The sequence below is a fragment of the Herpailurus yagouaroundi genome, unplaced genomic scaffold (genome assembly GCF_014898765.1).
Source record: "Herpailurus yagouaroundi ecotype Mexico unplaced genomic scaffold, PumYag 295, whole genome shotgun sequence".
Lineage (NCBI taxonomy): Eukaryota > Metazoa > Chordata > Mammalia > Carnivora > Felidae > Herpailurus > Herpailurus yagouaroundi.
This window is the reverse complement of record NW_024412512.1, coordinates 1,566,334-1,578,367: the sequence shown is the minus strand read 5'-3', so window position 1 is coordinate 1,578,367 and position 12,034 is coordinate 1,566,334. Positions and strand designations below refer to the sequence as shown.

Sequence of the window (12,034 nt, the reverse complement as noted above, 5' to 3'; positions counted from 1 at the left end):
TATCTTTCAGCTATTGTAAATAATGCTGTCAAAACAAATACCTAAAATGAAAACATTTTGACGTTTTTGGCAGCGTGTGTCTGTTCTTTTTAGATCTGGCGGTCAGCAGACTGGTTTGCTCTCTGTGCCCTCTTAGCTGGGCAGCGTGACTCCCCTTTTGAGGCTTCCCCCGAGATGAGTGGGTTGTGGTGGTTGATCTCTGTGGGTCCCTCTGTGTCTCCTAAGGTCTTCAGGGCCGGGACTGGCTGTCTGTCCTACAGGCTCTGGCGGCCCATCCTGATCCCAGACCTTGCAGTTCTGGGGAGGCTCTTCAGCCAAAGGCACTTGCTGGGTAAAGGGTCATTGTGCCCAGAAATGGGAGCGGGTGGGGAGGAGGGGGGCGCTCATTACCAGCCTTAACTTTAATTCCCTCGCCAGTTTTATACAACAAGTGTTTTAAGTTTTTTCCTTACTTAAAATTGAGATATAACCCCTATACCTTAAAACAGCGGACTTCGGTAGATTCACACTGCTGTGGAACCGTCAGCTTTTTCTAAGTCCAGAACGTTCCACCTCAAAAAGAAACTGTGTCCCCATCAGCCATCCCTCCCCAGCCCCCACGAACCCCCTTCCTGTCTATGGATGCGCCTGTTCTGGACGTTTCACACACATGGAGTCACATCCTTGTGGCCTCTCGTGTCTGGTTCCCCCGCCTTTACGAACGAAGCAGCTGTTGATGGACGTAGGTTCCCGTGAACTGGAGACAGAGAGAGGTCTCTGAGGCCGGCCAGCGCCAGGGGTCTTGACGGCGCTTGCCCCGACCAGCCGTCTGCATATTCACATCATCTGAGTCTGATGCCAGCCAGTTTGTAGAGCCTGGGGCCTAATGACTGACTCTTCCTGGTTCTGCGGGGCACAGAGGCATTTTGGGGAGACCAAGGTGCTTCATGCTGCGGCTTCTGGCTGCACGGGTGGACTTGAGCCGCCTCGGGCTGGCTGCTCCTTGCGGACCCCCAGCCCCCACCTGGTGCCCTTCTCAGCGGGAGCGACCGTGGAGGTCACGGTCCAGAGGGAAGGAGATGGTGTTATGTACAGTGCTTGGCCCGTCATAGGCCTCCAGGTGGCGGACCCCTCCCACCAGCTCGTTCCACACCAGGGCTCTCCCCTGGGCACTGCTTATGCTGGAGCCAGAGAGCTCTCCATCATGGGGACATCCTCGGTGCCAGGGGGCTAAACAGCACCCCAGGTCCTCACCACTCAGCACTGGGACACCCCGTTGTGATGGCCACAGATTTCCCCAAACCTGGTCCACAGTCCCTGGGCAGGGTCACTCCTGGCCTGGGAATCCAGCACATCGTGGAGGGACCAAGAAAAGGCTCTCTGGCTGCCAGGAAAGAGACCGGTGCCTCTGGGCCCTCCCCCGACCCCAGCCCATCCCCCCCACTGCTCCCTGCCCCCCACAACACGTGTCCGACCCCCCTCCTATCCCTCGGGGGCGTCAGCACTTGGAGAACCGTCAGTTTGTTTTCTCAGCCTGAATGGAAAAGCAGGTGGGACTGTGGTCCGCCTTGTGCTTAGCTCAAAACTCGGGGTTCATAGACCTGCAGGAGTAGTGCTGGCAGCCCTCCACACCCCTGGAGCCCCCGTGTGCCACTCAGTCTGTGAAAGGGTGGTGATGGTTAAGGCCACGTCACTTTCTGTACAGTAAGGAGGCAGGGTTGCCTGGGGGGCTCAGTTGTTCGAGCGTCCTGCTCTTGATTTTGGCTCAGGTCTTGATCTCATGGAATCGAGCTCCGAGTTGGGCTCTGTGCTCACAGCATGGAACCTGCTTGGGATCCTCTCTTTCTCTGTCTGTCTCTGTCTCTCTCAAAAAATAAGCAAACCTGAAAAAAAAAAAAACTTAGAATAAGGAGGCAGGAGGCTGGAGCAGTCCTCTGCCCATGAAAGCCCCAGCATCTCATCCGTGAAATGGGGGTCATAACCATTTCCCCTCACTTGTCATTCAGATTAAATTGTTTCGTGTGCCTGAAGCGGCTTCCGCAGGGCCAGGCCTTGGTGAGCCAGGGCCCAGCAGTCCAGGGGCGTAGAGCACCAGGCACCCCAGGCACAGGGGGGAGGGGCACTGCCCGCATGCCCTCTGCTTCGGTCCACAGATCCCGAGAACCCCTGGGCGTTGTCTCTTCCTGTCACAAGATGGATAACAAGAAGCGCCTGGCCTACGCCATTATCCGGTTCCTGCATGACCAGCTGCGGCACGGGGGGCTCTCGTCCGACGCCCAGGAGAGCTTGGAAGGTACGTGTGGGCCACTGCCCTCCCTCCTTCCCGCCATGCAGATCCTAGTCTCCCGCAGGTATTCTCGCCACTACCCATCTTTCATCGAGGTGCGGTTCCAGAATGTTCTCCACCACTACCGCGTGTGCGTGACTCCGGTGATCAGAGAAAGGCTGTCTTGAAAGAGGGGGTAGGGCACCCACGGTGCCTGGAAGCCACGTGGGGCTGAGGGTGGGGAGGCCATCTGACCCCCAAAGTCACAAAGTCGGGATTGTGTTCAGAAGAAAACACCTCTGTTCTCCCTCACAGTTGCGATCCAGTGCCTGGAGACTGCTTTTGGGGTGACTGTGGAGGACAGCGACCTCGCTCTCCCTCAGACTCTTCCGGAAATATTTGAAGCAGCCGCCGCGGGCAGGGTGAGCCTCTGGGCTTCCCAGAACAACAGTAACAAGTGCCGGTGCCAGGCCTGTGGGCAGGGCAGATGGGGGCGCGGCCCGGCCACCTGGCCCAAGGCGTCTCCCTCGGAGCTCAGCTGCCCTCTCAGGCGGCCAGAGGTGCGGGGCTGGGAGGAGGAAGACAGCAGGGCCGCCCGTTAGACAGCTCATCCCTGCCTTGGACCCAGGAGGCGCCCCAGGACCTGAGGAGCCCTGAGCGAACTCCGCCTTCAGAGGAGGACTCGGCGGAGGCAGAGCGCCTCAAAACCGAAGGTGAGCGACAAGGCGGGCCGGCCCCCAGGGTGTGGCAGCCGGGGGGCTTGCTGTCACGCGGCACCACGGCACATGGGCTTGGGGGCCGGGGGCCGCAGAACGCGCGGACGTGAGGATGTGCACACGGTGGAGCCCCCGACGCGGCTGGTGGGGGCGTAAGCGGGCCGTCGCCGTGGAAGGCGTTCTGACAGTATGCGGTCACCCGATGGCGTGGTGTGTGGCCCGGCCTCTCCCCTCCCGGGCAGAGCCGTGGGCCCAGGAAAAATGCAGGCGCGTATCCACAGCAGCAAAAAGGGAGAACAGCCCACATGTCCACAGACCAGTAAAAGGGATAAACAAAACGTGACACATCCATAGTCAGGAATATCACTCAGCCTCCAGCAGGAGCGAGGCGCCCACACCCGCCGCCCGGCAGATGGACCCTGAACACACGACGCTCAGGGAGGGAACCAGACACGAGAGGCCACACGGGGTGTGAGTCCACGAGTGTGAAACGTCCAGAACGGGCTCATCTGTGGACAGGAGGGGGGTTTGTGGGTGCTGGGGGAGGAGAGCGGGCGATGGCTGATGGGGACGGGGCTTTCTTTAGGGGAGAGGGAATGTTCTGGAAGTGACTACAGTGATGGACAACTGAATATTTTAAAAACCACCGAGCTGCACACTTAGAAAATGTGAGTTTTATGTTATGTGAGTTACATCTCGTTAAACTTGGCTGTTTCTGAGGGGAGAAGCAGAAGTGAGGGCGTCGGAGACTTGTCTCCAGATGTCACAAGCAGCGACAGTTGTCCTCACTGGGTGCTGGCTTGGGCCACGAGCCCCGAGATGCCGGACGCAGCCGCCCCCCTTCTCCCCTGCCACCGCCCTGAGCGACTGAGCGCTGCGTCCCGCCCGAGGCTCTCCTCACGCCTTCCCACAGACGCCCGGGAGAGCGGAGCCCGCGTGTCAGAGCCCTCGGGTCTCGTGTGAACAGCGGGGGTCACCAGTGTTCCTTTGTTTTTAGGAAACGAGCAGATGAAAGTAGAAAACTTTGAAGCCGCCGTGCACTTCTACGGGAAAGCCATCGAGCTGAACCCCGCCAACGCCGTCTATTTCTGTAACAGGTACCAGGCGGGGCTCACGCGGGGCGGGGGCTCACGTGGGGCCTGGGCAGGCAGGTCGCGTGTCCCCAGGAGACCAGGAGAGGTGTCCGAACGGTCCCCTAGGGGTTATTACACCGCAGCCCCTGAGAAGCAGTCAGTGGCAGGTGGCCAGGAATGTGTCAGTAAGCGTTGACAGCGGCCTTAAAATTAGGGAGCACCATCCTCCACGCGGGTGTTGCGACGAGAAATAAGCTAACGCTTGGGGGGCGTTTCGTTCCTGTGTTCACATCAGCATCGTCGCCAACTGTGAAGAGTTGCATCTGGCTTGTACTTTAGTTAAATTTTTTAATGTTTAGTGATTTTGAGAGAGAGAGAGACAAAACGTACGCGGTGGGGGGAGGGGGGGAGGGCAGAGAGAGAGAATCCCGAGCAGGTTCCGTGCTGTCAGCGCAGCCAACCGTGAGATCGTGACCTGAGGTGAAACCGGGAGTAGGATGCTTAACCGACTGAGCCCCCCAGGCACCCCTGGCTCGTGCTTCTGAAGGGAACGCCGTATCACCCCAGCCTCCCAGTAGGGACTTTCTTGCTCACGAGTGGTTCTTGGTGACGAGAGGGACTGGATGGGACGTGGGACAGGATCGCACGTTCGTGTGAAAGGCACAGGAACCAGCGGAGACCAGAGACCGGAGGGGGCACCAGACGTCATCCACGTGGTCTCCAGGGTGCAACTGCTTTAGCTTTAACATCTCTCTCTTTTTGGGGCGATCACACAAACAGGTGGACAGAAAAGGTAGGCGCATCGTACAGAGTCCTGTACCCTGCTTCTGCCAGCGCAGCCGCTCCGTGCTTTCTAGCTGATGTCTTTCTGTACTTCAGAAACTGGGGGAAGCGTCAAGGGGAATATTAAAAAACGCCCAGTGAGAAAAACTATCAAATGCGGCAAGTCGAGAGCGTGGACAGGGGTCTCGTGGCGGATCAGTTATTTTCTAGTAGGTTCTCCCTGACGCAGAACAGGCGCCAGCCCTCCAACAGTGGCGCCGCCCCGTGCGGGGCAGGGTTGGGCCGATCTGTTCTGCCTCCTTCAGCCTCGGTTTCCCCGGGAGGCTGCCGCAGCCCCGGCACAGCTGCTCCGCAGGCAGAAGCCTCGGCAGCCCCGCGTCCGCCCCGCCTGACAGACGGGGAAGCTGAGGCCCCTCTGTGGCAGCGAGCCAGGCACACGACCCCTGACCTGCGCTTTGTCTCCCCAGAGCGGCGGCCTACAGCAAACTGGGGAACTACGCAGGGGCCGTGCAGGACTGTGAGCGAGCCATCTGCATAGACCCGTCCTACAGCAAAGCCTACGGCCGGATGGGGTGAGTGCGCCCGTACGGTGTGTGGTGTCTGTCTTCCCAGACCCCTCCCCGGCGTCCCGCGCTGCCTCCTCTTCCCATCACCCCTGCAGTTCGCTTCAGTCCTGACTCTGCCCAGACCAAGTGTCACACCCCACAGGGTCAGGACTCAGCCCCACTCACGTCTGGGCCTTCCATACTTCTGATCCGCCCGCTGTCTGGGCTCCTGCCACTCTCGCTCTCGTGCCTCCGTGGTTTGCGAGAGCAGGTCGCAGGACTCGGGCGAACAGCCAGACGAAGAGGTCCACAGGGCAGGGTGCAGGGGATCCCCCTGGAGTGGGGTGGCCTCCCTCGCAGCATGTGGTTACCTTCACCAGTGGGGATCTTCTCCAGATCTCATTGTTGAAGAGTTTTATAGCCTCTCCAGCCTTCTCCCTCCTAGAAGTTTGGGGGCCATGAGATTCCCCCCAACTCAGATCTGAAATTTGGTCTTCCTGGCCACCAGCCCCACCCTGAGTCACATCATTGGCATAAACTCAGATGGGGTTCAAGGGGCTCGTTACAAAGAACAGGAGACGCCTATGACTTAGGAAGTTTAGGGTTTTAAGAGCTCTGTGCCAGGAACAGAGGCCACATCTGACCACCCTGCCCTCTGGCCCCCTGCTTCGGGCCTTCAAGCTCTTTGTGTGGGTCCCTCTGGGGCACCAGCCCTTGTGCCTTTGAATTTTCATATGCCTGTACTCTCGGCCCCCATGGCCCTCGCATGCCATTCCCACCGGACGCTGGCCACAGCGACACTGGAGCGGTTTGGGGTGTCGGGCAGCCTCCCAGGCCCTCCCCCACGTCGCGGTGCCTCTCCCCCAGCCTCGCGCTCTCCAGTTTGAACAAGCACACCGAGGCAGTGGCCTATTACAAGAAGGCCTTGGAGCTGGACCCCGACAACGAGACCTACAAGTCGAACCTCAAGATAGCCGAGCTGAAGTTGAGGGAGACGCCAAGTCCCGTGAGTGGCCCCGGGGAAGAGAGGGCCCTGGCGGGCAGGCCAGGTAGACACTCAGGGCTGGCGGCTTAATCCAGTCCGGCAGGAGACAAAGACACAGAAATGCCTGTCACAAAGGAAAAAGTTTATCCCCACAGGCCCTGGAAACGGGAGGCAGGGCCACACACAGGAGCTCCAGGGTCGGCCAGGAGGCCAGTGCCCCTGTGGTGGTTTCTGGGGGAGGAGCAGGGAGGCAGGGGATGCAGGCTTAGGATCAGCTAGGCGAGCAGTTCCAGCAGAGTCCGGGGTATGGGGGCCAGCCCCGGTGGCCGAATGCCAGGCCCCGGGGAATGGCTGACTGGCTCGTGCACTAAAGGTGGCCCGCAGGTGACTGTTCGCTCTCTCTGGGAATTGCTCACCCTGAGGGACCGTCCTCCAGGGTTCACGGGGGCCCAAGACATCAGAACGCTAGGACGTGAAGGATGGCGCTCTTGTAAACGTTCATAACTGGTTTGTGCCTTTCACAAAGTGCTCTCTGGCCTCGAGGCCTGGCTGCTTGGTTGGTGGGATGTCTGAGCCGTATGCCTCTTAGAATTTGGACAGGCCCCGCGTGGGGTGTTGTGTCTCAGTTCTTGGTTCCTGGGGGCGGGGCCGGCCACCGTGGTCCTGTGACCACTCACCAGGGCTTTTCTCCCCACAGACAGGAGGTGTCGGCAGCTTTGACATTGCTGGCCTGCTGAACAACCCAAGTTTCATGAGCATGGTAATCCGCACTCCCCCCTCTCTCCTGGGTTCCGGTTTCTCTGGGGGCTGAGCAGCATCCCCGGCTCCACCCCTTGATGCCAGGAGCCCACCAGCGTGACAGACACAGATGTCCCCAGACACCACCCTTGTCGCTAGGGCAGCATCGTCCCCAGTGAGACCCCCTCAGTATGGAGCACAAAGGACAGACTGGGTCCTGCCTCTCACGGTCGCATGACCCAGGAAAACAGCATCCCTCTCTCCAGCTCGGTTTCCACCTCACACTGTGGAGACCCTGGTAGCCACACAGCTGCACCTGCTCCTCGGAGGAGGAGACACTGAGGAGCCCGGATGCCACCAAAGTGGGGGTCCCACCTTCCCATGCCAGAGACTTGAGTCCCGAAGCACCTGTCCTGTGCAGCGCTGTCCTTTGAAGGCAGGCACCCGCCTGTGTCCTTGGGGCTGGTCCCACACATGCAAGTTCTTTCACAGTGGCCACAGGGCCCAGGGTTTCCAAGTGTCCAGAAGAGGGAAATCCTGCGCCTTCCGGCCGTCAGAAGCATCCCCACTACAGCAGGAGGCGGCCAGCCAGGCATGGCGATGGGCCGGGCATCACTTTGTATTTTTGTTGGCACACGGCCACACCCGTGCAGTGACGGCGACACTGCTGTCTGGTTGGGGCAGGGATGGGCCCATAAGGCCAAGAACCTTGACTCTGGCCCTTCACAGAATTTAGCCAGCCCTCCTGAGCCATGTCAGGAAGACCCCGCTTTAGCTGCCCACTCAGCCGCGTCCTGAAGTCGGTCCTAGGGAGAGAACCCTCAGGGAGTTAAGTTTAAATGCAGGCATGCAGGGCAGTGATAGTAACCGAGGAAACAAAAGAGGCCAACTGTGCTGACAGATCCGTTGGCCGGAAAAACGGATCTGGATACATCTACACGGCAAAGAGTAAGCAGCCAGTAGGAGATGATGAGGTGCCTGGGAGTCTCTTTAAAGACAAGTCTTACGCGGGATGGAAGCGCGTCAGGAAGGCCGAGCGCCCTTGGGAAGCATGTGCGCAGGAGCCCCTGGGCACCTGCTGTGTTTGATCATGTGTTCCTTTCTGCAGGCGTCAAACCTGATGAACAACCCCCAAGTTCAGCAGCTGTAAGTGACAACCGTGTGCCTTTGACCCTCTTGTGGTTACATTTTCCATTGTGACAAGACACACGTGACTTAAAACCTGCCTGTTGTAACTGTTTCAAGGTTTACAATGCAGAGGCATTAAGCATATTCAACGTGTTGTACAGCCATCACCGCTGATTAATTTCAGGACATTCCATTATCCCAAAAAGAGTCCTTGTCCCCATTATACGCATTTTAAACCCCCTCCCCCCCGTGGTCCCTGGCCCCCACAAACCCCCTTCCCATCCGTGGATGAGCCTGTTCCGGACGTTTCACACATGTGGACTCACACCCCGTGTGGCCTCTCGTATCTGGTTCCCTCCCTGAGTGTCGTGTGTGAGTGCCTGTGTTCAGTTCTTCTGGGCCAACACCCAGGAGTAGACTTGCTGTGTCGTGTGGTGATTCTGTGTCACTTAAGAATTGCCAGACTGTGGTTAAATCTTAAAGCAAAATTTCTGAAGGCAGCACTGCTAACATTGGGGCAGTCACTCGGGGGGGGGGGTGTGTACCAGGTGTCATGGGGGCTAAACAGCACGCCTGGTCAGCCCCCACCCCTCACTGCCAGGAGCCCCCCAGTCGTGAGGACCACAGATGTCCCCAAACATGGTCCTGTGTCCCCTGGGGCAGAATAGTCCCCCTGGTTGAGGACCACTGTCTTTAAGCCAGAAACAAGGAGTGTTCCCGAGTGAGCCGGTGGCGTTCACAGCAGCCGCTGTCAGAGGACGGGCGGGCTGGGCAGCTCTGGGCCCCGAGGGGCCGCCAGGTGGCGGCAGAGAGCAGCAGCTTGTGTTGTGGAGGAGCAGGACCCAGCCGGAACGGGCAGGCCAGGCTGTCTGTGCACATCGTGGGCTCTCTCCTTGCAGCATGTCCGGGATGATTTCGGGCGGCCACAACCCCCTGGGGACTCCTGGCACCAGCCCCTCACAGAATGACCTGGCCAGTCTCATCCAGGCGTGAGTAGACGTGCCTGGTGGGACTCTGGGGTGGTGGGGGCCCGCCCTCGAGAATAAAAGCGCAAATGCTATGTCCCTGGGTGCTTGATAAGACCCCGCTACTGGGACCCAGTGAGTAGCCGCACTGCCTGTGGGGGCACGCGCCTAAGAAGTGGCCGGGAGGGTGCCCCGGGGCCACCAGCTGAGCCCGGGCACGCCCCTCCTGCAGCGGCCAGCAGTTCGCCCAGCAGATGCAGCAGCAGAATCCAGAGTTGATAGAACAGCTCCGAAGTCAAATCCGAAGTCGGACCCCCAGTGCCAGCAACGATGACCAGCAGGAGTGATGGCCCACGTGAGTCCACTGTGGCCGTGAGGGGTGAGAGCCTTTGTTTGACAACCCGGGTGCACGAGGTTGGGGGTGGTGTCTGGGGCCATCGGGCCCCTTTCCGAGGTGTTTCTGCTCGAATCCTGTCTCCCTTCCCAGTTCCCTTCTGTGGGTGGGTTTTATACAGAGAGGGGCTGAAAGCCCACCACTCCCGGACAGGGCTGCTGCCCGAGGGCCTGCAGAGAGTGGGCAGCCACCACAATGGCCAGGGCGGTCTCCAGGGGTGGGATGACAGGCCAGCCCTGCCCCTTGCTTCCCGTGCTCCCCTGGGCTTGTGTGCATGTGTGTCTGTGGTGAGTGGATGTTAATGAGGGACAGCTGGAAAACAAATGGGGTGTCCCGGAGGGCTCCTGGCCGCCTTGGCTGGCTCCGGGGCCACCCTAGGGGCCCCTGGCTTCAACCTGCGTCCACTAGCCTTGCCTCCTGGCATAGTGGGCTTCCGCCCAGAGGCCTGGGCATTTCTATCATCCCATTTCTCCTTTAACCGTGATTTTTCTATTAAAAATTTTGAAGGACGGGGGCGCCTGGCTGGCTCAGTCGCAGAGTGTGCAACTCTTAATCTCAGGGTCGGGAGCTCCAGCCCCATGCTGGGTATAGAAGTTGTTAAAAAAATAAACAAAAAAACAGTTTTAAGGATTTTAAAAAACAAAAATATTAAGAAGCAGGAATAACAACTTTGATCTCTCCTCCCACGACACCTAACGTTAGTTATTTGGGCACTTCTTTCCAGTTTTTTGGTTTTTTTTTTTTTTTTTTAGCACTCTTAAAAAATAGGACGAAACATAGTTAAGATCAATTTTGCATTTGTTGTATGTCGTAAGCTCATCTGCACAACACCTCTGCCAATGTTTCCCTGTCTGTGGCCTCAGAACCTACAGCGCAGTTAGTTCTGTGTCTGTGCTGACGTGGTGCTGCCTCCCCCCACCCCATTGAACATGGCCGTGGGGCCACGGAACCACAGAGATTTAGGCTGAAGCGTCACAGGGCTGGTGCCGCCTGGGCCGCAGCTGTCCCCACCCCCATCCCCGAAGTCTGGCCTTGTGCCCACCACACCCTGACTGGGCCCTCGTGTCCTCTCCCCACAGCCCTCCCAGCATCGCCAGCTCCTTCCCACCGACTGGAAGCCTTCTCGCATTTTGCCGTCTTCTCCCCTTGGACTGCCCAAGAGAGAAAAAGAAAAAGAAATTGGACCTGCATGTTGAGATGGATTTTTATTATTTTTATTTTGCCCTTCGTCCTTCCTTCCCTGTTTGTAGTCTCCCATGGCCCCCAGACCCCTCTCGAAACAGAGCCAGCAAGCTGTGAATGCAGACCAGCTCCCAGAAAACCCAGTCACTAAAGTATTTTTTAGACTGTTCCAGGGCGGGGGTCGTTCTCGAGCCCCTGTCCAGGAAGCAGCCAGTTTTATGTCGAGCCACGTCAGGGACACCCGTGGCTCTCAGAGCCCCGTTTTGCAGCCCCCGCGGGTCTTCAGAGGCCTCCGCAGCCCGGTGAGAAGACACTTCTGAGTCGACCTTGGCCTCCCCAGCCGCGCCCTGCTCGGATGAGCTCACTGCCAGCCGCGGTCTGGGCGCCAGTGTCTGCCCTGCCCCTCGGACTGCGGGTTTTCGCGTGAGGAGCTCTTCAGATGCATTTTCCTCGATGACAATTTCCATTGCCTCGCGCCCCAGCGGGAGCAGGGGTGGGACCGTCCTGGGGCGCACAGGACCAGGTACCGGGACTTCCGATCGAGCATTTTGATGGACACGCGTCTCCTCTCCTCTGACCCTTTCATCCCGGTACTCGTGGCCGACAGACCCCAGGGGGCAGATCATGACCTTCCAGCCCGTCCCCAGCTGGGTGTCCCAGCCCCACTGCCCTTCTGCCCACAGGCGACCCTGCTGGCTGGCATGTCTAGGTTCTTGGCAGGTTCTGTCCTGTTCAGGGCTGGGGGCTGGCAGGGGGCCCTGGTGCCACCAGAGCTGCTTCCAGGGTGGGCAACCTGCCCAGGACACAAGGCCACCTCAGACATCCCCATGGCCTCTGCTGGGGGCGGTGGGTGGGGGTTGGGGGGCAGGTCCACTGGCCCCGCTGTACCAGCAGCGACGTGGACAGCTGGATCGTTCGAGGTTCCCTGGTGTCGTCGGCTGTCTGCAAGCAGACCCAGTACCGTGTGTGTCGTAGGTAACTAGTAGGAAGACGGGCCACTGCCAGCCACCGCGGTCCGTCCTGTGTCTGGCAAGATGTGTCCTAACTCTTGAGTGCTAGCCATGGTGACAAGCATAACGTGTGGGGAATAAATAGACATCGTGACCTCTGCTCAGCTCTGCATTGACCTCTGGCGCCGCCCTTACCCTCTTGCCCCCAGTTTCTAGAAGCCCCCAGCCTGGAGTTCCTACCTCTGGCACATGCTGGGTGTGAATCTTGTCAATGCCTGGCGTGATGAGGCTGGAAGCAGTTTCTGTGTCCGAGATCACAGACGATTCCAG

At 59.0% G+C, this 12,034-nt stretch overlaps 1 protein-coding gene across 3 annotated transcripts in view; it reads left to right on the top strand.

Annotated features, from left to right (window-relative positions):
* SGTA (small glutamine rich tetratricopeptide repeat co-chaperone alpha) overlaps positions 1-11,865 on the top strand; it is a 17,248-nt gene extending 5,383 nt beyond the window's left edge. For 2 of the 3 annotated variants that reach the window (XM_040461972.1, XM_040461973.1), the window contains exons 2-12: positions 2,133-2,272; positions 2,561-2,667; positions 2,874-2,958; positions 3,959-4,058; positions 5,285-5,389; positions 6,230-6,368; positions 7,045-7,107; positions 8,194-8,231; positions 9,113-9,202; positions 9,411-9,557; positions 10,652-11,865. In XM_040461972.1, the coding sequence (XP_040317906.1) occupies positions 2,173-2,272; positions 2,561-2,667; positions 2,874-2,958; positions 3,959-4,058; positions 5,285-5,389; positions 6,230-6,368; positions 7,045-7,107; positions 8,194-8,231; positions 9,113-9,202; positions 9,411-9,525 (942 nt within the window). In that variant the 5' untranslated portion in view covers positions 2,133-2,172 and the 3' untranslated portion in view covers positions 9,526-9,557; positions 10,652-11,865. The remainder of the gene's footprint in view (positions 1-2,132; positions 2,273-2,560; positions 2,668-2,873; positions 2,959-3,958; positions 4,059-5,284; positions 5,390-6,229; positions 6,369-7,044; positions 7,108-8,193; positions 8,232-9,112; positions 9,203-9,410; positions 9,558-10,651) is intronic. The other variant, XM_040461975.1, reaches the window with a different exon arrangement.
* Positions 11,866-12,034: the final 169 nt, after the last annotated feature.